General features: G+C 44.9%; 3 protein-coding genes across 3 annotated transcripts; all 3 read left to right on the forward strand.

Annotated features, from left to right (window-relative positions):
- The first annotated feature begins 1,084 nt into the window (after nucleotides 1-1,084).
- On the forward strand, nucleotides 1,085-3,012 carry LOC120357137 (leucine-rich repeat extensin-like protein 6). The gene is made up of 2 exons (XM_039446889.1): nucleotides 1,085-1,382; nucleotides 1,980-3,012. The coding sequence occupies exon 2, from the start codon at nucleotides 2,026-2,028 to the stop codon at nucleotides 2,416-2,418; it is 393 nt and encodes a 130-aa protein (XP_039302823.1). The 5' UTR covers nucleotides 1,085-1,382; nucleotides 1,980-2,025; the 3' UTR covers nucleotides 2,419-3,012.
- Nucleotides 3,013-5,816: 2,804 nt separating this feature from the next.
- LOC120357369 (extensin-1-like) lies at nucleotides 5,817-6,507 on the forward strand. The gene is made up of 3 exons (XM_039447549.1): nucleotides 5,817-5,853; nucleotides 5,933-6,081; nucleotides 6,136-6,507. The coding sequence occupies exons 1-3, from the start codon at nucleotides 5,817-5,819 to the stop codon at nucleotides 6,505-6,507; spliced, it is 558 nt and encodes a 185-aa protein (XP_039303483.1).
- Nucleotides 6,508-13,664: 7,157 nt separating this feature from the next.
- On the forward strand, nucleotides 13,665-18,833 carry LOC120357370. The gene has a single exon (XM_039447550.1). The coding sequence runs from the start codon at nucleotides 13,665-13,667 to the stop codon at nucleotides 18,831-18,833; it is 5,169 nt and encodes a 1,722-aa protein (XP_039303484.1).
- The last annotated feature ends 6,478 nt before the right edge of the window (nucleotides 18,834-25,311 follow it).

A 25,311-nucleotide genomic window follows, 5' to 3' on the forward strand; every position in this document is an offset into this window, starting at 1 on the left:
TGTAACATTTTTTTAAAGCAAAAGGGGGATCGCAGTTATACTGCGATACCCCCGAGGGGGCGGAGAATTGTACACCTGAGAAGACCGGCGGAGGATTACATACCTTGAGTAGCCAACGGCGCAGGAATTATATACCCTGCAGAAGAAGGTCTCTATTGTGGCCTATGCGGAAGAACACTTACAGCTAGGCAGCGGCGGCTGGGATCAAACCCTGGCCCTCGGGGTGACAGTCCGACGGGCCGACCACTACGCCACTGCGTCTTAGCGCTGGTCTTCTTTTCGATTCGGTTACTTATGTTACACAAGCGACTTCATATAAAATTTCATTTAATCAGCAAACAGAGTTTTCCTTTCTTACACAAGTTTATGTTTTTATATGGAAATAACGCTTCATAATGACAATGTTATTAATTTTTTATTCGCGCTTCTACGTATGAGTATTCTACAAATATTAATAATTACATTGTCATTATGAAGCGTTATTTACGTACAAAAACATAAACTTGTGTAAGAAAGGAAAACTTCGTTTGCTGATTAAATGAAATTTTATATAAAGTCGCAGTGTAACTGCGATCCCCTTTTTGCTTTAGAAAAATGTAAAAATTTTTTTTTGTAGAAATTCAATTTATGATATTAACATAATAATTGTAAAAAATTCTTTTTACATTTTTTTTCAATACGTTAAAGTAAAAAAAATGTAAAATTGAATATTTCCGAATGTTTATATAATTAAACTTTCGAAATATTTCATCATATTACTGTAACTTTGAAGCGTTCTCGTAGATAGACCAAAGCCAATTATAAAGCTCATGATCACACACCAACAAGATTAGCAAAAAAAAGTAATAATTTGAAGTAAGATCAGAGTAAAAAAAAAATTAGTAGAATAAAAAGCTCATTTTGTACAAATATTACAAAAAACATAAAAATGAAAACTGAAAATTAGAAACTAAAGAAACAAAAATTAAAAATTTTTACATTCAGAAATAGTATTTTTCATTCAAAAAAAAAGAAAGGATAAAAAAAAATGTGACTACTATTTTATGTCAAATTTAATTAATAGAAGAATAAAATTTATTAACAGTTTTTAATGAAAATTACAGTAACGACGCCAACACATGAGCGTGAATCTCGCCGGGCCCGGGAGATTCCATGCGCAGTGGTGGGGGGTTACTTCGTGCAGCGTGGTAACCGGCGCACCAGCATTCGCGTGTCGCCACGTGCCGCGTTTTGTCACGGACCGTGCGTGAACGTGAAGGTGCAACAGAGAAGTGGCAGTGCGACAAGAAGAAAGAGAGCGGGCGAAAGAAAAATGGAAAAGGAAATGAAAAAGGAAAGACCGAATAAAGAGCCAATTCGGAGGACAACGATGACGAGGAAATGTAAGTACACCTTAAAGTACATCATTTTTTTGTGTCCGTGCTTGGTACGCGAGCGAGACGAGGAGACATCGAGAGGAAATGGCGAGGCCGTATCTGCGTAATAGCCGAATTTCTTATCGTCCGCGACATTCGCCTCGCGGTATCTTCTTGTTGGTACATCGACTCGCTCGAGTACAACTGGACCATGCATATGAAAGTTGGAAAAATTGTAGGATGTAGGAGGGTTAAACAAGGATGGCTGACTCTCCGTTTTGCTGGCATTATGACAAGTCAAATCACATGCGAGAGTTATCGTGTCGAGTCGTTAGTGCCGTAGAAGTCAGTCGTGCAAGTCTGTAACCGTGAAATGAATAAAGTCTGTCTAATTCTCGTAAAGCCAGTGAGTCGGTAATTTTGTCATCCCATCCTTCTGTCTCTGTCGAGTTAAAGAAATCAGTGGTCTTATTTCGCGCCATTGTCGAGAGTCAGCCATCCTTGTCTAACCCCCCTAAGGGAGAACATTCCCGCTGAGAGAGAGACACATACATCCTACAACCTTTCCATGTTTCAAATATATAAGGTCATGTTTTTTTCATTATATTTATGTTTGTATTGCAGCGACAAGTGAAGGCGTTGTAGATAATCTTGTCTATAATAATAGCAAATGTGCTGGCTGTATACAAACAAGAGGAAAAAAAAAGAGTTGCCACCGCCTCCACCACCGACATCATCACCGCCGCAGCCGCCGCCGCCACCGCCGTCACCACTGCCACCGCCGCCGACGACGACGACGCCGCCGCCACCGCCACCGCCGCCGACGACGACAACGACGCCGTCGCCGCCGCCACCACCTGCTCCCAGGAAGATATTGCCTGCAGGGTATACTCCTGCGCCCGGCGAAGATGCAATAATATACAGCCAGCCGCGACCAGGACGTATGCCCGTACCGCTTGTTGTTGAACAGGCATACGTCTCGCAAGAGGAAGTAACATATCGAGCGTATCGTCCAAGACCGCCGCCAGTAACACACAGGGTAAATATACATATAATAGTATAAAATATTACACACACCCACACAGATAAGATCTGTTTCTAAGTCATTATTGTTCTGGCTTTATCGTTATTGCAATATGTATTTCGAATGAATTGACATTTGAAACATGAATATAATGACTAAACGGAGATATGAAAATGATTGTAATGCTTGTGGTGTGATTAATTTTAAAAATGTCTTAGAGGTCACAGTTTTTTTGCTTTCTTTCACATTCAGATTAGTGTAAATTAATTAAGCAGTAAATAAGGTGAGATTATTTTGAATGCCGTTTATTATAATAATCTTATAACATTTAGCGGGATTCAAACTGTCTTACCTTACTTAATGATGAATTATGTTACACATTTCTGAATCTGAGAGGAAGTGAAGAGCTGTGTGTGACCTCTCAGACATAGTTTTTATAATTAATCACATCACAAGTATTACAATCATTTTTATATGTCCATTTAGTCATTAGATTCTTTCTTCTATTTCAAACGTCAATTCATTCAAAATACATATTGCAATAACGATACAGTCAAGATTAGTGAAAGAGGCCCTTATACTCATACAGCACAGCATTGCAAAAACATTGGAAAATATTTCTGCAATGTTGCAGCAACATGTACGAGTATAGTATTGTATTAACGTTGCTGCTATATTATGTAGATACCAATATTTTTGAAGCGAACATTTTACCATTGCCACAATGTTGCTGAAACATTGCCGCAATATTTTTGCAATATACTATACAGGGTGTTTCAGATCACACGTACACCCCTTTTCTCTTCGCAGGATTAGGACCAATCAAAAATATGTTCAGACGAAAGTTGTAGGGTTTCAAAAGATCTATTCAATGATCTTATCAGTTTGACCTTGGATGGCGTCGCCAAGGTCAGATCGAAATCACATTAAGTTTTTTAAATGGAACACCCTATTTTTGATTCTAGAATCTAATAGCTGGTGTCAAGACCTTTCCAAAACACTATAAGAATGTTTATTTTCGTTGACTACTTTCCGAGTTGTGCGGCTTGAAAGTTACACTACCGCCAGCATCAGCATTACTCAAGATGTACCATGTGGTGGTTACTTAGTCGGATTTAATCTTGTGTGTGGGTGTGTGCATACGTGCATGCGTATGTGTATGGGGGAGGAAAAGGGGAGTCAAAGTTTTATGTACTCTGCTTTTGTTTATTAACTGGATTGATTATGTTTGATGATCAATCATGTCCAGATTGACTGTATGCATTTTCCCGTGCTTAGCATTATCCAGAATAAACGACGTGGACGTGACGAGAATTTCATCCCATTGGGGTGCTTGATTCACGTGAGTCCCCTTGCCTCTCACGTTTGGGGTGCTTGATTCACGTGAGTCCCCTTGCCTCTCACGTTTGGGGTGCTTGATTCACGTGAGTCCCCTTGCCTCTCACGTTTGGGGTGCTTGATTCACGTGAGTCCCCTTGCCTCTCACGTTTGGGGTGCTTGATTCACGTGAGTCCCCTTGCCGCTCACGTTTGGGGTGCTTGATTCACGTGAGTCCCCTTGCCTCTCACGTTCGGGATGAGTGTATGTTTTGTTAAGCGACTAAATGTTCAAAGTGAGCACCATTCTCTGCGATGCAAGCATCAACTCTATTTTGAAAATCATTGGTTGCTCGAAGAATTTCCTCGGCACGTAAGGATCGAATTGCTTCACTTATTCTACGAATCATATTATCCCTCGTAGTCGGACGTTCATGATAGACCAAGTTTTTTATCCTTCCCCAGAAATAATAATCAAGGACGGTGAGATCTGGTGATCGGGGTGGATAATTGATTGGACCGTATTTGCCTATCCACTTGTCGGGGAACATAGTATTTAATGCCGCACGAGCAACTCTCGATGTATGAGACGGACATGCATCTTGTTGGAACCACATGTTCAGGCGCAATTGCAGAGGAATATTTTCTAGTAAGAGAGGAAGATCTGTCATTATCAAGGCGGAATATCTATCACCGTTTAGATTTTCGTCAAAGAAAACAGGACCTATGATTTGATGACTTCCAATAATTCCACACCAAACATTGACTTTCCAAATGGTTTGATGATCTACTTCTCTCAACCAGTGAGGATTATTTTGTGCCCAATAACGAGAGTTCCAAGTATTAACAGATCCATCACTTTTAAGTGTACATTCGTCAGAAAATAAAATTTTCAAGTGGAAATCAAGTGGTTGCTGTCTTATAAAGTTGCAAAATACAAGTCTCTGTCTAATATCGTTATAATTCAACGCTTGATGAACAGACATTCTGTAAGGGTGAAATTTGTTATTTTTTAGAATGCGCCAAACACTGATTTTACTAACACCAGAATCTTGTTCTCGTCGTCTTAAAGAGTCATAAGGGTTCAATTCTGTCGATGCAAGAATTTCCACTGTTCTTTCATCCATAATCGGACGACGAATTTGTGTACCTTTGTTATGTTGAGGCTGAACGACACCTTTAATTTTGATTCGTTTAGCCAAACGTGAAAAAACATTTCGCGAGTGAGGAGTCCGATCAGGATAACGTTCCCGCCACAATCTTTCCGCTGCAATGAATGTACCTCGACACTCACCTAAAATTAGCAGCATATCATATGCTTCTTCATTGGAATAGGACATGGCTAAATAAACCTAGACTAATAAAGAGGGTCGGATTTTTGTTGCGCGATTGATACTGATATGACGGTTATTGAAGACGTAGGTGACAAGTTTGAGAGAGTTATTGTCACTCGTGTTGAGTTGAGTCCAAATAGCGTTGTGGTGAATACATCTCTACTACATCCTATGCAAATAACAATATGTATAAAATCACGAGTTAGACATCGTTACGCAGAAAGCCGCGCTCGTTATTGCTCGTGTGCTACCGTTAAAGTAATAATGTAATTACATAATATTATGACATACATATGTATGTGACTATCTACGGTCGCGACAGCTAACTTTCACGATTTTTCATGATCTGTTTTTGTTGGCCCGGCTCGCGTGTTTACTTTCTTTGTGTCGGCTGCACGGCTTTCTGCGTAACGCGTGATTTTATATTGTTATTTACATGGTGTTGGCGGTAGTGTAACTTTCAAGCCGCACAACTCGGAAAGTAGTCAACGAAAATAAACTTTCTTGTAGTGTTTTGGAAAGGTCTTGACACCAGCTATTAGATTCTGGAATCAAAAATAGGGTGTTTCATTTAAAAAACTTAATGTGATTTCGATCTGACCTTGGCGACGCCATCCAAGGTCAAACTGATAAGATCATTGAATAGATCTTTTGAAACCCTACAACTTTCGTCTGAACATATTTTTGATTGGTCCTAATCCTGCGAAGAGAAAAGGGGTGTACGGGTGGTCTGAAACACCCTGTATATATACATACTATACGTTTCTTTTTCCAGCAAATAAAGAATATGTTGCGGCGTGCCGTACAACAAGCGAAGAAGAATGGTAAGTATATGCAAACTAATACTCATTTAAAAACTTAAAATGTTTAGAATATTGTTAACTTTTTTTAACAATTTTACAGCATATATTGGCATGTCGGTGAATCCTCCGCCGGCCACTCAGGCGTACAACCCGCCGCCACCCACTCATGTGTACAACACGCCGCCACCCACTCATGTGTACAACCCGCCGCCACCCACTCATGTGTACAACCCGCCGCCGATTTCTCAGGTGTACAACCCGCCTCCCGCCACTCATGTGTACAACCCGCCGCCGATTTCTTAGGTGTACAACCCGCCTCCTGCCACTCAGGTGTACAACCCGCCGCCGGTTTCTCAGGTGTACAACCCGTCGCCCGCCACTCAGGAATACAACCCGCCGCCACCCACTCATGTGTACAACTCGGCGCCGGTTTCTCATGTGTATAACCCGACGCCAGTTTCTCAGGCGTACAACCTGCCGCCTGCCACTCAGGCGTACAACCCGCCTCCCGCCACTCATGCGTACAACCCGCCGCCGGTTTCTCAGGTATACAACCCGTCGTCGGTTTCTCAGGCATACAACCCGCCTCCCGCCACTCATGCGTACAACCCGCCGCCGGTTTCTCAGGTATACAACCCGCCTCCCGCCACTCAGGTGTATAACCCACCGCTATAAAATATTTATATATAAATATTTTATATGGTTTTTTTTTATATATAAATGTTTTTTTTTATTTATATGTATATTTTTAATATTTTTTTTTGTTTATTTCAACAATGGAAAACCTCGTCCTTGAATTCGTGACATAGAATCAATTTTTTTTTTTAAATACAGAAATATAAATGATTTTCTTTAATCACAATTAAAAATGAACCAACTTGAAAGAATAAAAACGTCTTATCCCTTTTTTTTTAATTTGTTACTCTTGTTCGATGAAATTTTTAATTGAGAATTATGTAACAGACATTTTTTTTTAGATAAATTGAAAAATATTTAAAAATCCATTTTTATTTGAAACATTAACATTTTTATTTTTAATTAAATACTTTCATTCTCGACATACTAAATTGTAAAAATTATAAAATCAAGAATGATAAAATTTAATTTTCAATCGGACAGTATAAAAAAAGTTAGTTTTATAATTAAAAGTACGTTTTTATTTAAAACATTAAAATGTTCATTTTTATTTAAATAGTTCTCAAAATAGTAAACTGTAAGAATGATGAAACCGAGCGAGGCTTCTAATCAAATTTTTTGTCAAGAGAAAATCGAAATTTTCCCAGGAATTCACGGACGAGGTTTATCGAGAATGTTACGTGGAACATCCTCGTGCGTATTCTCATCGTGAGATACACATGTTGTCGCGCTCTACTTCGTTGTAATCGAATCATTTATAACTCGTGATCCGATTGCGCAAAGCGATCTTTATTAGTTGTTAAGTAGAGTAATTGTTATTGCGTACGGCAAATTCTATGGATTCGATGGGATACTATGAAGAGGAACGGTGTGAGATAACTCCGACCTGTGTTACGAGATAAGTGGTACCTCAGACGTTCAGCCGAATGTTCAGTTATGGATGAAACGTTCGTCTTCTTTATCGGGACTACACAACTCAAATAATATCCGTTTGTAGATAATCGAGCATTCAGGGTTTATTGATAATAATAATTGCGCCTCGCTCTGTGGGACCCTCGGCACACCCTCGTCTGGTTGTAGGAGAGAAAAGAAAATATTCTTCTATGTGCCGTACTTATCGATATTAATGTTTCTACTCGTGTCAGTGTCAGTCCACGGACGTTCTACTAATTGCGGCGCGTATTATTCCACTACGGATCTCTCTTAGTCTCTTTTTCTCTCTCGCATTTCCACCTTTTTCTCAGATTTACCTCCGTATCGCGAGAGTTCGCTTTTCGATCGTTAATTAATGAACCTTGAACACTGGCGCGTATGTTTCGCGACCTTAACGGAGGATATGTCGAATCCTTCAGTTGTTGTATTAAAGATATAAAATAGGATATTCTCGTTCGTTCTTTTAATTAATATTCGATGTATTTAGTAATAGTGAAAAATGGCAAGAGTTTGAGTAATAAATGTCTGTTAATTTCGTAAGTGCTCGCGTGGGCGTCGAACTGATCCAGACGCAAGCCACAAATTTACTAATCAAATGTATTACGTAACAAAATATTATTAAAAATATGGATGTCTTTAAATTTCTGTAAACGCTTGAAAACTGTTATTCTACGTTTAAAAATAGAGTTTCTCAGAGTTTATGATAAATTATAAATAAAAATAAATAGGAAAAGTCACACGAGCATTTACGGATTAATGAATAGATTAGTTGGACAACATACTTGGCGTTTATGAATTTTATGGTTACACTCATGTGTTTGCTATGTATGTATACACATATTTGTCATTATTTTATACGTGCGTGAATGTGCGTAAATTCGATGAGAGTTTCGCGCCAGTGTGCTCGAGGATCAAATAGATGTGTACGTGTACCGTTATTCGATCGTTTTTATCATTAATGTTCTTAGACTGTCGAGACCACGAAACGCCTTTTCGGAATTAACGCGACTGATTTAGCGAACTAATTTACGGTGTTCACTCGCGTTTCTTCTATTGATATCCAATTGAAGGAACCAGCCTGTACCTTTTGTGAAAAACTGTTCCCCGCGACAATTGTTAATCGAGCGTGATGTCGCCGAGCGGAAAACAAAACGCTTTTGCATGACTCACGCCACTCGAAGAAAAGTGATAAGAGGAAAAGTCACGGTGAAGAGCATAAGAAGAGCGTAAGACTGAAATAATATGGTAGCACAAGTAAAATCGTTATTCGGTTATATATATATATATATAATGCTTAGTTTTCGAGATATTTCGCCGTCCCGGAACTTTTCTCGCACCCTGTATATATATGTACGTTGCATTTATATACATAAAAGTCACATTATGAATAATAAAAAACAATGAAATATTACGCATTTTTTTCTACTGACGTTAGAACGAATAGTACATACATTTGGGTTGTAATTTTTTTTAAGCGCGGACCATACTACTATTAATATTTTTAATTGATTATAATCACTACACAATTAATTAACATAACAGATACACAATAATTAAAACATTTGTCATTTTTTAGTTTAAATTTGTATGTACATTGTATGCCGTATAACATAGTTGAACCTGATTGATGAGACTTTCATCATGAAAAAATGCTTTTTAAAGAAATTTCAATTTATGTATAACTTTAAAAATACAGACTGCATGTACATACAGTAAATACAACATCATACAAAAAACTTACGAATTATTACAATTGGTCCTGTTACAAATATGTACAAAATGTAAAATTTTAAAATATAAATAAATAGATGCTGTTTTTATGTTCGTTCTTTTCATTTATACTTATTCTGAAAAATAATATTCTCAAAACATTTATATGAATATATATATATTGTGTGTGTGTGTGTGTGTGTGTGTGTGTGTGTATGTGTGTATATATATGTGTATATATATGTGTGTGTGTGTGTGTGTATATATATATATATATATATATATATATTCTACAATTTTGTTTCAACACTATGGTCAATAAAAGTGTTTGCGAGGAAGGTAAATATATTTATGATAAATTACCTAATGTATCCACAAAACTATAATTTTAAACATGTTACATGATATTAAAAAATCAACATTCAATATGAAGTCGCAAGAGAGACGTCTCTTTACGGGAATGAGCGACTTCCAATTGGATCTGAGATTTAAAAATAATTCTATTTTTGCAATATAGACTATGTTTTGAGAGAACCGTGTCGTTATGTATATGCGCACATCTGCGCAATTTTTTTTTAAATTTGAGTTTGTAAGGTTTGTCATTGTAACTTGCGAGCAGGAAAGCGCTACATTACCGAGCGATATTACCCTTCGACTTTTACGCCATCTGCGAAAAGATCTATCAATTATTGTTGGACGCCATTACTGCTCTGTTTATGACAGTTCTGCTGTGCTGAGCGAAATATGCATGTGGTAAAAGCACATAAGTTAAACTTTTTTGTTAGGCGTTCAATCGTAATTTCAGACGCTCAGTGTTATTTGTGCATGTTTTCTCAAGGGTGGGTGACTCTTATTTTGTACGTACGAGCTACACAACTTCTGTATTAAGGTAAAGTTAACCTCAGGTGACAGCGACACTAATGAATTTTTAATCATTTATTTAATTTTTGCTCGATATTCTTGTAAATTTTACTATTCCACCCTTTTATTTTACGTGTATTTCAATTCTAAAAAAAATTTTTGTGATTCTGTAAAGCCAATTCGAAGAAATGTTAATGTTGTAAATGTCGGTACTTTAGCATCCTCTTAACCATAACTATTATTAATTAAAATAAACATAAATTTTATGAAAATGTATAATTAAAAAAAAATATCTTCGGTTTTTCTTAACTTCCATTTTTATTATTTTTATATTTAATACGAAATCTTAGAATAGTTTTAAATAATAAGCCGTACAAAAAAGATCAAATAGTAAAAATACATTTGAAGAAAAATACATACAATCTCACTACTTCATTCCTTATCTTCACTACATCACTCCTTTGCAATTAAGCCATGTTATTTTCTTTTTTTCCATTATAGTACAAAAAAAAGTACACTTGATTATTCTTATTACAAAATGTTTCTAAAGTTTATAAAAAATATATAATTAATTAATATTAAAAGCTTCTTTTTCTAAAATTAATATCATAGATTTCACATTTCACACATGTATAAAACATCTAAAAGATGTGAGATTCAATTATCGAAACAAAATTATTTCACTTAATATATTATTAATTACAACAAGAAAAGATAAGGTCATTGTTTATTGAAAAATAATTGATTTAAGTATTCTAATTTTTATTGCAGCTGTCACATAACTGCAACAAACTGATAATCAAGTCTCATATCAATGAATTCTTTAACTTATATTATTTCAATACTAATACAAAAGTGTATTTGTTCAGAAATCAAATTTATTTATCGACGAATTTTCCGTCACATAAAAATTCTTTTCAATCTGTGCATCATCATTTTCTCTTTAACTTCACAGCCAAGAAGTTCTTCTTCGATGTCCTACAGAAAAAAGTAACTTTTTTTATTTGTTGAACGGATTAAATGATTAATTATATGATTCATTTAATCAAATATAATATGTATCATACGAGGTGTGATCAAAAAGTAAGGTGACTTTTCATTTTTATAAAAAAATATTCATTTATTCATCCAAAATTATGTTATCCCCTTCAAAATAATCCCCCTCTGATACAATGCATTTGTGCCAGCGCTTTTTCCAGTCGTCAAAACATTTCTGAAATGCACTTTTGGGTATTGCCTTGAGCTCCTCCAGCGATGCAGCCTTAATCTCCTCAATCGTCGCAAATCTTCGTCCTTTCATAGGCCTTTTCAATTTTGGGAAGAGGAAAAAGTCACAGGGGGCCAAATCTGGTGAATACGGTGGCTGAGGCATGATGATAGTATTGTTTTTGGCCAAAAAAGTACTCACTAGTAACGACGTGTGCGCAGGTGCATTATCATGGTGCAGAATCCATGAATTTTCTTTCCACACTTCCGGACGTTTTTTTCTTATTGATTCACGCAAACGCCGCATAACCTCAAAGTAATACTCCTTGTTTACCGTACGACCTTGTGGTAGGAATTCTTGATGCACAACGCCATGGTAATCGAAGAAAACTGTGAGCAAAACCTTCACATTCGAACAAACTTGGCGTGCCTTTTTCGGTCTTGGCTCTCCTGGGCTCTTCCACTGGGATGATTGGGCTTTGGTTTCGACGTCATAACCATATGTTTCGTCACCAGTTATAACCCTTTTGAGCAGATCAGGATCATCATTGACGTCGTTGAACATGTCTTGGGCGATGTTCATGCGACGCTGCTTCTGATCAAAATTAAGCAGTTTTGGAACGAATTTTGCTGACACACGTGTCATACCCAAAACATCCGTTAAAATTAATTGGCATGAGCCAAACGATATGTTAAGATCATCAGCTATTTCTCTAATCGTGATTCGACGATTTTTCAACACAATTTCTTTCACTTCCTGAACATTTTCGTCGGTTTTTGACGTGCTGGGGCGTCCAGAGCGAGGTTCATCGTTAACATTTTCTCGGCCCTCTTGGAATAACTTATACCATTTATAAACATTTTTTTTGCTCAAAGTTGACTCACCGTACGCCACTGTCAACATTTCAAGAGATTTTGAACACTTAATAGCATTTTTTACACAAAAATTAATACAAACTCTCTGCTCCATTATTTTCAACAGCAAAAAATCGCCGAGCACGCAAACACGAGTCTAACCTTTATGCCTCTCACGTAAAAACAACACATGCTATATAGTCAAAACTGTGAACATATGATCGGTGACGAGTGTACCAATACAAAAAAAAAAAAAAAAATTTTGAAGTTAGAGTGTACAGAGCGCGCAAAATTCAAAAAGTCACCTTACTTTTTGATCACACCTCGTATATAAAATGTTGAACTATGGCTACGGTTCAATTAAGATGCTACAAATGTTTTTTTTAGCGTTAAGTAAAAATAAAAAACGATAGCTTATGTTGAGAAAAATTGAGCTTTTCTATATACAAAGATTGCTTTTGATTAATAAACAAAATAAGTGTTCAAACCCTTTGAGAGAAAAACGCGTCGATTATAATAGTAACCATAGATCTTTGATAAACTTTCTCATTCTCATGATGTTGAAGAACTTCTATTTTATCTAATCCTCCAATTTGTAGAATATGATGTATCCATGGCTATGATTCTCTCGAGAAAGCATCGTCTCAACGTTGTCCTTTAGTTATGTAAAAGACTAATGATAATTGCTCATTTGAAGAAAATTCGAGAAATGTTATCCAACTTGAAAAAAAGTGAGAAGGAAAAGATATTAGGTCACAACACACTCCAAGTCTTCTTGCTACACTTTGGAATATTATTGCCAGAAATATAGCATTACCAACTTTGCCTTCTAAAACCTGTAAATTACAATAATGTTACAAATTACAATAAAATCATTAATATTTGTAAAATTTATTTTTTACTTTACACAAAAATAATGTTATCTTATTCACGTATAAATTTATTATATATTTCTTTAAATTTTATGATTATAAAAGCTTTAGAAATACTCACAAAATATTGAAAAATTCAGATAGTTATATAATTGAAATGTTATTGTTCGGAGCGGCGCGCGGGAAAGGAACGCTTTCGCGTGCTGTGTTTCCCGCTCGCGACGAACCGCTGTTCGCGAGCGAGCGCGCGAGCGCGCGGGAGCACGGCCGTTGTCAAACGGCAGTCAAACGGTCGTTCGAGAAATCGAGCGGCCGCTTCCAATGCAAATAAACATGTTTTCGTCAAACTCTGAGGATCCTTCTAGAAGGATCCGGAACAATGGGATTGTTGTTATCTGTCAGTTTCCCGCCGAATCTTTCTAGAAGGTTCCGATCGCCTTTATAAGGCGCGCGTGCTTGGGAGCAGCAGATGTCTTTTGCGCGCTCTCGAGTCATCAAGTAATCGCACGTAGAATATCGGACGCGAGCGAACTCTCATTGTCGACCCGGACCTTCATACGGACTTCTCTATTCGACTGACGCGTAACTCTCGTCATTCAGTGTATTTGCCGCGCTCACTCGCGAATGCTCGCTGCTCTCGCGCACATTAGCTGGTCCTTCGAGCCGGATTTTTCTCGCCAGTGCCGGAGTAAAAAGTGAGTGCTGTGAAGGTGAAGTGCGTCGCATTGCCTGCGGTCAAGACCACGCGAGAGAGACAAGATGAGCAATCCATTAGAAGATCTGGTGCAGGCGCAGCATGATCTGTATGGGCTTCTGGCCCGCTCCTACGACAATATGATGAAGTCGGGAGCTGCCAAGGTCACGATCGGCTTATTGGAGGCTCGCCTCCAGACTCTGGAGGGTTACTGGGCGAAGTTCATGAGTCGACATGAACAACTCCTCCTGGAGTACGGCAAGGAGCTCGCGAAGCACGACTACATCAAGGAAGATCTGATGCTCAAGGCCGACATCGCCTACCACACGCAAAAGGGTCAGTACCTGGAGGACCTGAGTGTGATGCGTGGTCCCGAGAACGTTCCGGGCGTCGCTGCCGCTGCCGCTGTCGCGGTCGCGGCACCTGTCGCGGCGAAGTTGCCGCGCATCGCAATCCCGCAGTTCTCCGGGAAGTACGAGGACTGGCCGGCTTTCCGCGACCTTTTTGTGTCTCTGGTCGTCATCAACCATGCGGTTACGCCAGTGGAGAAACTCCACTACTTAAAGACAAGCCTCAAGGGCGAGGCCGAGCAGGTGGCACGACAGCTTCCGACGACGGGCGCTAACTTTGAACGCACTTGGCGGGCGCTGATCGCCCATTATGAGAACAGGCGCCTCCTGGTGCGGGCTTACATCGCGCGACTGCTGGCGCTGCCTAAAATGAAGGGTGAGTCCGCGTCAGATTTACGTAAAATCTACCATTGCGTGCATACGACCGTCGGTGCTCTGGAGGGGATCGGACGGCCCTTAACGCAAAGTGACGACCTGGCCGTCCAGCTGATCACGGAGCTCCTCGATCCGGTATCGCGGCGCGAGTGGGAGACGGAGCTCAGTAAGACTACGGAGCCTCCGTCTCTCGAGGAGATCCTGGAGTTCGTCAGCCAGCGAATGCGAACTCTCGAATCGTTGGCGCCTTCCAAGTGCGATGCTAGCTCGGCGAAAGCTAGCTCGGGTTCGTCGAGGCAAAGGAACTCCTTACAGACGAGCAAACCGGGAAGCCAGCGAGGACGCTGCTTCTTGTGCAGTAAGGAGCACTACCTGCGTCAGTGCGAAACGTATCTCGGCAAGTCGGCCGTCGAGCGCAGGCAATACGTCGACGCGAGTGCATTGTGCGTGAACTGCCTTGGTAAGCACAAGCTTACCGAGTGCCCGTCGCGGACGTCTTGTTTGTCTTGCGGAGCGCGACATCATTCGTCCTTGCACGACGCCTTCACCGCAGTCGCGGCGGTGACGTCCCATCTCGCGAGGCCGCAGCCGACGGTCCCGATGGCCGTGCTGCTGGCTACCGCGCGCGTTCGAGTGACCGATCGCCACGGCGTCGATCACGTCGCGCGGGCATTGGTCGATCAAGGATCGGAGTCGTCGCTGGTGTCGGAGTCCCTGGCACAGCGTCTCCGATTGCCGCGTTCGGCGTCGTCAGTAGAAGTGTACGGAGTGGGGGGCGTGCGGACAGGCGTAACGCGCGGCCTTGTCACTCTGCGTGTCTCGCCTCGTGACGGCGGCTCACCGATGTCAATTTCGGCGTACGTCTTCCCGCGACTGACGCTATACGACAGCGGCGTGCGTGCAGACCCTAGCGTCTGGTCGCATCTCCGGGGACTGACTCTCGCTGACCCGGATTTCCTGGCCGCGGATCCGGTGGAGATCCTCCTCGGAGCCGACGTCTACGCGTCCATCCTCCAATCTGGGCTGAGGAAGGGTGGTCGCGGTCAACCTGCAGCGCAGAGGACTTCATTGGGATGGATACTCTCGGGGCCAGTCGGCTCTGCTGAGCCTCCCGCCCGAGCCCTCACCCTGCAGTGCAGAGTCGACGAGGAGCTCACCAGTCTAGTGAGGGGCTTCTGGCAGCAGGAGGAGCTGCCCGCCAGTCCCTCACCCCTCACCCCAGCTGACCAGGAGTGCGAGGATGTCTTTCGACGCTCACACCGCCGACGGGAGGACGGTCGCTACGTCGTGCGACTCCCGGTGATTGAGCCGCTGCCGGATTTAGCAACGACGAGGCGCGCGGCCTTGCGCGCCCTTACCAGTATGGAGAGGCGACTCGCTCGCGACGACCGATTGAGCGAATTGTACGTTGGGTTCATGCGAACCTACGAGGACCTCGGACACATGGTTCGCGCGGATGCTGCGCCTGGAGGTCGGACAAGTTACCTGCCTCACCACGGAGTCCTGCGGGAGGCAAGTTCTACTACCAAGTTGCGCGTAGTGTTCAACGGGTCCACGACGACTGCGTCTGGCAAGTCGCTGAATCGGAGCCTGCTGGTGGGCCCGAATCTGCTGCCTCCTCTCGCCGACGTCCTGCTGAAATGGCGACGACATCGCTACGTCCTCGCCACGGACGTGGAAAAAATGTTTCGCCAGATCCTGGTCCACTCAGAGGACCACAATCTCCAGCGCATCCTTTGGCGGTGCAGCACCCGGGATGAGGTGGCGGAGTTCTGCTTGACGACCGTGACATACGGTCTAGCGTGTGCGCCTTTCCTGGCCATGCGCACTCTGCGCCAGCTGGCCGACGACGAGGCGGAGAGCTATCCCCTGGGATCCCGCGCTCTCCGCGAGGACGCCTACATGGATGACGTCCTGACGGGCGCACCGACCAAGAAGGAGGCTATCGAGCTCCGGCGACAGCTGACCGACTTGTGTATGGCGGGCGGCTTCCCCCTACGCAAGTGGTCCGCGAACGAGTCGGAGATCCTGGCGGAGGTCCCGGTGGAACATCGTATGCAGCAGGAGCTGCGAGACTGGAGGCCGCACGAGACGCACGGGACGCTGGGATTGCGGTGGCATCCCGCCACTGACGAATTCTCCTTCGCCATTCCGGCGAGATCATTGACGACGGTAAGCAAGCGGACGGTTCTCGCCTTTACAGCACGCCTGTTTGATCCTCTCGGCTGGCTGGCGCCGGCCGTGGTGAGGGCCAAGATCGCGTTCCAGTCGACTTGGTTGTTAGGCCTCGGGTGGGACGATCCTCTCGATGGAGCGGCCGAGCGACTCTGGCGCTCCTATGAGGACGAGCTACCGCTGCTGGAGAGCGTTCGAGTTCCAAGGATGCTGGAGACCTGTCCGGCGCGCGGCGACGCTGAACTTCACGGGTTTGCGGACGCCTCCGAGCGCGCCTACGCCGCCGTACTCTACTTGCGGACGGGACTCGGCGACTCCTGGAGGACCTGTCTGGTCGCCGCCCGGACGAAGGTGGCGCCTATCAAGCCAGTGACGTTGCCCCGGTTGGAGTTGTGCGCGGCTGCACTTCTGGCGAGGCTCACATCCCATGTTCGCTCCACTCTCGGCCTCGGGCAGGCGCCCGCACACCTGTGGTCGGATTCAACGGTCGCCCTGGGATGGATCCGCGGTCACCCGACGCGGTGGAAGACCTTTGTGTCAAACCGCGTCGCTGAGATCCAGACCCAGGTCGCTGACGCGCAGTGGCACCACGTGCCTGGCCTGGACAACCCGGCGGACTGTGCCTCCCGTGGACTTCCACCGGGAGAGCTGGTGGCGCATCCTCTCTGGTGGCGGGGTCCCCCATGGCTCCGGGCGGAGTCATCTTCATGGCCTACTGCCGGGCCGCTTCCGGACGACAAGGACTTGCCGGAGGAAAGACTTCAGGCGCACGCCGTCAAGGCTGCGCCTGTTCCAGTGGAGGAGCCTGAGGAGCTGCTACGGTTCTCGTTGCTGAGCCGACTGCTGCGAGTGACGGCATGGTGCCGACGCTGGTGGTATAGGCAGCGGGTTCCGGGAGCTGTTTTCGTGGAGATCGAGGGGAATCAGGTTGACGTGCTGACGACGCCCGAGCTGGAGGAGGCGAGGACGACCTGGATCCGGCGGGTCCAGCTTGAACACTACCGAAGCGAGCTAGTTGCCCTTCAGAGATCTCTTCCTCTTCCGTCTTCCAGTTCCCTCTCGCGCTTGACCCCCTTTTGCGATTCTCAGGGTCTTCTCCGAGTTGGTGGCCGATTGAGGCACGCGCTCCTCGCCTATGACGAGCGACACCCCGTGCTTCTTCCTGGCGGATCTCACTTCACCCGGTTGGTGGTGGAGGCATGTCACCTGCGAGCTCTGCACGGTGGAGTCCAGACGACGATGGGGGTGGTCCGCCAGCGCTACTGGATTCCTCGAGGACGAGCGGTGATTAAGCGTTGGTTGCACCGTTGTGTCAGGTGCGTGCGATGGCGGGCGGACGTTCCTCAGCAACTGATGGGCAGTCTTCCGCGGGAGCGGGTGACTCCAGGGAGGCCCTTCCTCGACACCGGTGTGGACTATGCCGGGCCGATCCTGCTCCGAGCGACCAAGGGGCGAGGACATCGAGCGTACAAGGCATTTGTCGCGGTCTTCGTGTGCCTTGCCACTCGGGCCGTTCACCTGGAGGCAGTGTCCGACTACTCCGCCGATGCCTTCTTGGCGGCCTTGCGTCGGTTCGTGTCCCGCCGGGGCCTCTGCCGGACCCTTCGAAGCGATTGCGGTACCAACTTCGTCGGCGCCGACGCCCAGTTAAGAGCTTTCTTTGCAGCGAGCAGTCCGGACTTAGGCCGAGTCGTCGGGCAGCTTGCGAGCGAGCAAATTCAGTGGCGGTTCAACCCGCCGTCGGCGCCGCACTTTGGCGGCATTTGGGAAGCCGCGGTCAAATCGCTTAAGCACCACCTGCGACGAGTGTTGGGTGACTCGACTCTGACATTCGAGGAAATGAGCACCCTCCTCGCCCAGGTGGAAGCTTGTTTAAACTCGCGCCCGCTCCAAGCCTTGTCCGACGATCCGGAGGATCTCGCTGCGCTCACGCCGGGACATTTTCTGGTGGGATCCGCGTTGACCGCCGTGCCGGAGCCCTCGCTGCGGGAGCTGCCTGTGAACCGACTCACACGATGGCAGCTTCTGCAGCAAATGCGGGATCATTTCTGGGAGAGATGGTCCCGCGAATACCTGCACTCCCTCATCCACCGACCGAAGTGGTTGAAGGGAGTCGGTGATTTTAGCGTCGGACGCTTATGTCTTATCAGGCATGAAAATACGCCGCCGGCGCGATGGCCACTTGCGCGCATCGTCAGAGTGCATCGCGGGGAAGACGGACAGATTCGCGTTGTCACTGTCCGTACCGCGGCCTCAGAATTTACTCGACCGATCGTAAAACTTATTTTGCTGCCGGTCAGCGAGAACGAGGCGAGCGAGGAGACCCTCGACTAGCGACGCGCGCCGTTTCATTATCATTATGAGCTCTTGTCTGTAAATATAATTAAAATTTTTCGTTTGTCAAAATTTCATAGGGCATCCGACTCATTGTCAGCCTGAACATATCGCCCAATCTCGGGCGAGGCGGGCGGGAATGTTCGGAGCGGCGCGCGGGAAAGGAACGCTTTCGCGTGCTGTGTTTCCCGCTCGCGACGAACCGCTGTTCGCGAGCGAGCGCGCGAGCGCGCGGGAGCACGGCCGTTGTCAAACGGCAGTCAAACGGTCGTTCGAGAAATCGAGCGGCCGCTTCCAATGCAAATAAACATGTTTTCGTCAAACTCTGAGGATCCTTCTAGAAGGATCCGGAACAATGGGATTGTTGTTATCTGTCAGTTTCCCGCCGAATCTTTCTAGAAGGTTCCGATCGCCTTTATAAGGCGCGCGTGCTTGGGAGCAGCAGATGTCTTTTGCGCGCTCTCGAGTCATCAAGTAATCGCACGTAGAATATCGGACGCGAGCGAACTCTCATTGTCGACCCGGACCTTCATACGGACTTCTCTATTCGACTGACGCGTAACTCTCGTCATTCAGTGTATTTGCCGCGCTCACTCGCGAATGCTCGCTGCTCTCGCGCACAGTTATGAAAAGATCACATATGCACAACTTACTCAAAGTTTTCAAAATACATCTGTAAATTGTTGGCTCGCTGGTTATATATGTATTTTTTTAATATTTTACGAATACTCTATATTTTGTGGGAATGAGAAGGTAGTGTGGGCTTCAAAATCAACTTTCCAGTGTCGTTGCAAATTCCTAATATTGGAGTTATGGATCACACTTCTGGCCCACTGAGTTATAATGTTCAATTAATGCTATCACTCGTCTGTGTACTCCCATCATAAATAAAATCAATCCAAAATGATTTTCAGCAATGATCAATAAACTCTGCGTGAAGGATATGCTGAGTTGAAGTGTTGGGACTGAATGGCAGTGCAAATAGATATACATTAAACGTAACATCACTGCAAGAACAGAAAAGAACAGACACTAATCGTTGAAGCAGTGACATTATTCAAAGTAATGTACATGTTAAGGTTCTATGGATATTTATTTAACAATTGGCATTCAATTAATATGCGTGCAATACGTCCATTACATGTACGCAACCGTTACAAACGCAGGTCGGTGTTCAACTGACAAAATGCGCAGAGAGATACATAAAAATGTAACGATGCACACCCCCGAAAATACGATGCATCGTCCCCGGCCACCGACAGCCGGAGAAAGAGAGCCGCCGGGCTATAACCGGGGGTGCCTCGGGCACCCAAATATAAAAGTTAACAGAAACTCCGCGCGCTAAGATCGTGTCGGTCCATCGCGCGCGTCAAGTCGGCGCGCACGCGCATGCGAGGGAGCGCGCGTTCGCCCCACTCCGACGACCCCGCCGTCAAGCGCCGAAAATGACGGAGGCAAACGGAGTATATATAGGGCCGCGTGCTCCGAAAAAGGCACCTGTTTCCCGTCAGCCAGCATCACCCGCTGATCCGCTGCGCCTGACAATCCCGGGAATAGAAGTGGTCGAAGGTTGCTTGGCCACGGCGGAGGTACTCCGCAGATTTCCGCACCGCTCCTCATCCTCCGCATTCTCTCGAGCCCGAGCGTCCAACTCTCGTCAAGGTCCTTGGCGAGGGGAGGACCCCCGATCAGCTCCCGAGCCGCGGTTACATTCCGCTCCGCCACGAAACGCAACCAAGCGGAATCGCCGACACGGGGTTTCGGCCGAGGTACTCGGCGCGTTTCGTGGCATCCCAGCCGCCATCATCATCGGCCCGCACGCGGCCGCGGTCGCCCTACCGATTCGCGCGTTGCCACATCACATCGCGAAGCTCCGCCCTACGCGCGTCGCGACACCGCGGGAAAGCCGCGCCCGCATCCGAGCATCGCTCGCGTCCCGTCGCCTGGCGACACCTCGCGAAGCATCTGTACATACTGAAAACTGTAAATAGCCGCGTTCACCGAAATCTGTCCGTACGCGCGCCGTTCTAAATTCTTGTATTTTGTCCGTCCGCGCGCCATTCTAAATTCTTGTATTTTGTCCGTCCGCGCGCCGTTCTAAATTCCTGTATTTTGTCCGTCCGCGCGCAACAAGCATCTGTACCCGTTCGAACGTTGTAAAATAAAAAGCACGTGTAAAACTCTAGCACACGCACATACCTCCGACTCATTATTTACGCACGTCCGACTCTTTCCTCCGCTTCCCGCGCGAGCCCTTTCAATCGCACCACTCCGACGAGCTAGTCCGCGCGAGAGAAAATCGGCAACGTTACAAAAAAAAGGGTTGAACACAATAGCCTAGAGATGACATCCGTATCTTAGAACCATCAGGCCACTAGGCTCAGGCACAAGAGTACAAATTCTAAATAGTTTCAACACTCTCTCCAGAATTTGACTCTCTCACTCTCACATTCATTCTGTCTCGCAGGTATTCAAATCTGACACGCGCCAAAAGTTTTGTCAGAATATCAGCTACCTGTCCTTGCTTTTAATATATGTCACGTTTACAATATTCTTTTCACACATGTCACGTATGAAACAATATCTAACGTGAACATGTTTGGTTCTCTTATGGAACTCGGGATTCTTTGCGAGTCTCATAGCACCCTGATTGTCTATCCGCAAGTCGACCGGCATTCTATGCTCGTACCCGATATCGGTCAGCAATTTCTGCAACCACACGATATCCTTCACTGTTTCACTCGCCGCTATAAATTCAGATTCAGTGGTGCTTAGAGCAACACAATCCTGTCTACGTGAGGACCAAATCATTGGACCCCCAGCTAGAACTCATGCAACCACTCATCGACTTGCCCGTTTCAGAGTCTCCGGCATAATCCGCGTCACTATAGCTCACAGGCACATCGAATTTGGTTTTTCGATACATTATGCTTACGCTTTTCGTACCCGATAGATAACGCAAAATTTTCTTCACCGCATCCCAGCACGCTTTATTGTAGTTTGACAAGAATCGACTTACAAAACTCGTCGCGAATGCAATGACAGGTCGACTAACAACCGCTATAAACCTTATCGATCCTACTACCTCGCGATATGGAATTTTAGAAGAATCATTCGTATCTCCGCCGTGAACACCGTCTATCGAAGCCTTATCGATCGGTATGCTCACATTCTTGCACACATTCATTCCAACATTTTCTCAATGTATTTTTCTTGATTTACAAACACAATTCCATTCTTAGAGTCTCTATATATTTGCATCCCGCAAAAATTACTCACGTCTAGAATCTTTATGGTTACAAAATCACTTAAAGCCTTAATCGTATATTCTATAGCGTCACTGTTTTTTGATCAAATTAACCCATCATCTACATACAGAGCTAAAATCACCGCACTGCCTTTGACGCGACCATTGAATACACACGGATCTGCTTGGCTTTTCACAAATTCGAAATTACACAGGAATTCGTTGAACGTCTCGTTCCAGTATCTCGACGCTTGCTTCAGCCCGTAGAGCGATTTTTTCAATTTCAGGACCATAGAGCGATTTTTTCAATTTCAACGCAGTCCTTCTCGTCGTCCTCGACTTTGAGACCATCTGGAATCTTCATGTAAATATTCTCCTTCAGCCTTCCATTCAAAAAAGGCCGTTTTGACATCGAATTGTACTAATTCAAGATCGTGCTGTGCCACCATCGCCAGCAACACCCGCAACGAGTCGTAACGTACCACCGGTGAAAACGTCTCATTGTAATCTATTCCCGGTGTCTGCATAAAACCTCGTGCGACAAGACGAGCCTTGTAACGCCGGCCGTCCTTTAAATCTTGGACCTTAAAAACCCATTTGGATGTTATCGTCTTCTGCCCAACATCTTTCACGATTTTCCACGTACCATTTTCTTCATGTGCATGTAGTTCTTCTTCTACTGCTCTCTCCCATTTCTCACTGTCTGGCCCCGTCATAGCTTCGACGAATGTTCTCGGCTCCTCAATCGCTGCCCAACACGCTTCATAGCGAACCGGTGCTCTGCGTTCCCGTTGCGAACGCCGTACATCTTCACTCGCTGCTTCCTTCATCAAGAGCTTATGCGCCTTCTTAGCCTGTTCGTCTTCAATCATCGGAAGCTCTTTTAGCATAGTTGCTCCTTGAACTTCTTGTTCCATCATAGGACCAACATCCTCTTTAATCGGAATTTTTACTTGTACTTCCGCCGCCTCCTTGTCGCTCACTGGAACATCTTTCTCGTGTATCGTCACGTCTTTTGACTCCTTGATAGTTCTCGTTATTGGCAGATACACTCTTGCGTTCCCTGATTCGCCTTGAAAACCTACAAAGATCCCCTTTTGAGCTTTTGAGTCAAATTTCTTACGGAATAAACCTGGAACATGTATATATGCATCGGAATCGAACGTTTTCAATTTCAATAAATCTGGTGTCTTTCCAGTCCACATCTCGTAAGGTGACACATCTCTGTCCTTCCGATTAGCAATACGATTGAGAATATATACTGCATAAGCCGTTGCTTCTGCCCACATGATCTTCGGTAGATTTTTCGCGTGGAGAAGAGTACGCGCACACTCGACAATCGTCCGATTATCACGCTCCGCCTTGCCATTTTGCTCAGGAGTAAACGGTGCTGTCACTTCATGCTCAATACCTTTCTTCTCCAAGTATCTTTTCATTTCATTGTTGACGTATTCGCGACCTCGGTCCGTTCGAAGTACTTTAATAGATCTTCCGAAGCGATTTCGCACCGCAGCTTCAAATATTTTAAATTTTTCAAATACATCAGATTTATTTTACATAAAGCAAATCACACGAAAGTCAGTAGCATCGTCTTTAAAATTTACATACCAGCGCGATCGACCAATTGACTCAACTTCCACTGGTCCCACCACATCACTGTGTATGACCTCACCTGGTTTAGTATCATGTCCAACCTCGGTCGATTTGTATGATTTTCGATGCATCTTTCCCATTTGACATAGTTCACAAAAGAATGACTTTACCTCCTTGAGATTGACCGACGGCAATAATTTGTGTTTGACCATCCTCTCAATAGTCCCAACGTTCACATGTCCGAGTCTCTCGTGTAACGTCTTTAAATCTGAATTACACTCTGCAGCATTCGCCTCGCTGCAAGGAATAGTCTTAAACGCTAAGCAATACACATTATTCGACGCTTTCACACCCTCAGCTACCTTAACGCCATTGTGCATTAGTTCCGCTTTCCTTTCCGTGAGAGTCACACATATGTTTTTGTCCGTTAAGCGTCCCGCAGACAAAAGGTTCCTACGCAAAGTCGGCACAAAAAACACATTATCGATGCGAGCATTTTCGTATTTTCCATCGACGCATTTCATTATTTCGACGTAGCCATATCCCTTCGCAGGACAAATTCCGTCGTTGCCCACCTTTATGTTCTCAAGTGCTCCATCTTTATAGTCTCTGATCCACTCTCGACGAAACGTGGAATGTAGTGATGCACAACTGTCCAAAAACCACGTGTCTTCCGACGCCATATTCTCATGATCAAACATGGCCGGGAACGCGAACGCGCACGCTGCACCAGAGCCACTCGATGCACTACCGGAAGCACCGCCATTTTCAGCAGGCTTCTTCTTCGGTTTCGTCGGACATTCCCATGCAAAATGTCCCTTTTCAGAGCATCGGAAACATCTAGCATTTCCTTTCTTCCCTGCTTTCTTGAATTGCTTGCCCTTATTCCCGCCTTTATTTTCCGCGTTACCCCTCGTGCCTTTCGCTGGATTGACCATCATAGCAGCGAGCCCTTCACTGATTTGTTCCTCCTTGAGTTCATTCTTTTTTTCTTGTAGTAATTTATCAAGCAAATTTGAGATGGTCTGCGCACTCTCCGGAACATTGGCCCATGTGGTCTTAAAAGCACAATATTTCGACGGTAGCGTCGACGTAATTTTGGCCATGATCGTGTCGTCGTCGATCTCCTTCCCGATATCACGTAGCCGGAAGGCACGATTTTGCACACGCGCCACGTGCTGCGCCATAGTGCAGCCCGGCTCCATCGCGTACCCATGGAAATCCTCTAATAACGACATCTTGTTCGTTGATGATCGCTATTCGTGGATCGTCGATAATTTCTTCCACATATCATGAGCAGTATCACACACTGTAAGATACTCCATTTGTATCTCGTCACACGCCGTAATTATGAGGAAGCGCGCCTTTGCGTCCATCTTTTTCCAGGCCACGCGCTCGGCATTTCTCGCCGCCGCATTTGCGCCTGTAGCTTCTTCAGGAAGCATCTCACTTCCTTCGACAATAGCCGATAAATCATTGTAATCGAACAATGTTTTCATTTAGAATTTCCACGGTTGGAAATTCGTACCGTTGAACTTCACGATGTTACGTAGCGAAATCTCATCACTAGCCATCTTGAGCTCGACCACGTGTTTCACACGACGCGTACGCAGGAAAAATGTTTAGTTTTATCCAAAA

The sequence above is a fragment of the Solenopsis invicta genome, chromosome 3 (assembly GCF_016802725.1).
Source record: "Solenopsis invicta isolate M01_SB chromosome 3, UNIL_Sinv_3.0, whole genome shotgun sequence".
Classification (NCBI taxonomy): domain Eukaryota; kingdom Metazoa; phylum Arthropoda; class Insecta; order Hymenoptera; family Formicidae; genus Solenopsis; species Solenopsis invicta.

Bases quoted from the DNA above. Each gene is read 5' to 3' on its own strand.
- LOC120357137 (XM_039446889.1), top strand. From the start codon at position 2,026: ATGTGCTGGCTGTATACAAACAAGAGGAAAAAAAAAGAGTTGCCACCG.
- LOC120357369 (XM_039447549.1), top strand. From the start codon at position 5,817: ATGTTGCGGCGTGCCGTACAACAAGCGAAGAAGAATG. The intron at 5,854-5,932 runs GTAAGTATATGC...ACAATTTTACAG, and splicing joins ACAACAAGCGAAGAAGAATG to CATATATTGGCATGTCGGTG. The intron at 6,082-6,135 runs GTGTACAACCCG...CCGATTTCTTAG, and splicing joins ACCCGCCGCCGATTTCTCAG to GTGTACAACCCGCCTCCTGC.
- LOC120357370 (XM_039447550.1), top strand. From the start codon at position 13,665: ATGAGCAATCCATTAGAAGATCTGGTGCAGGCGCAGCATGATCTGTAT.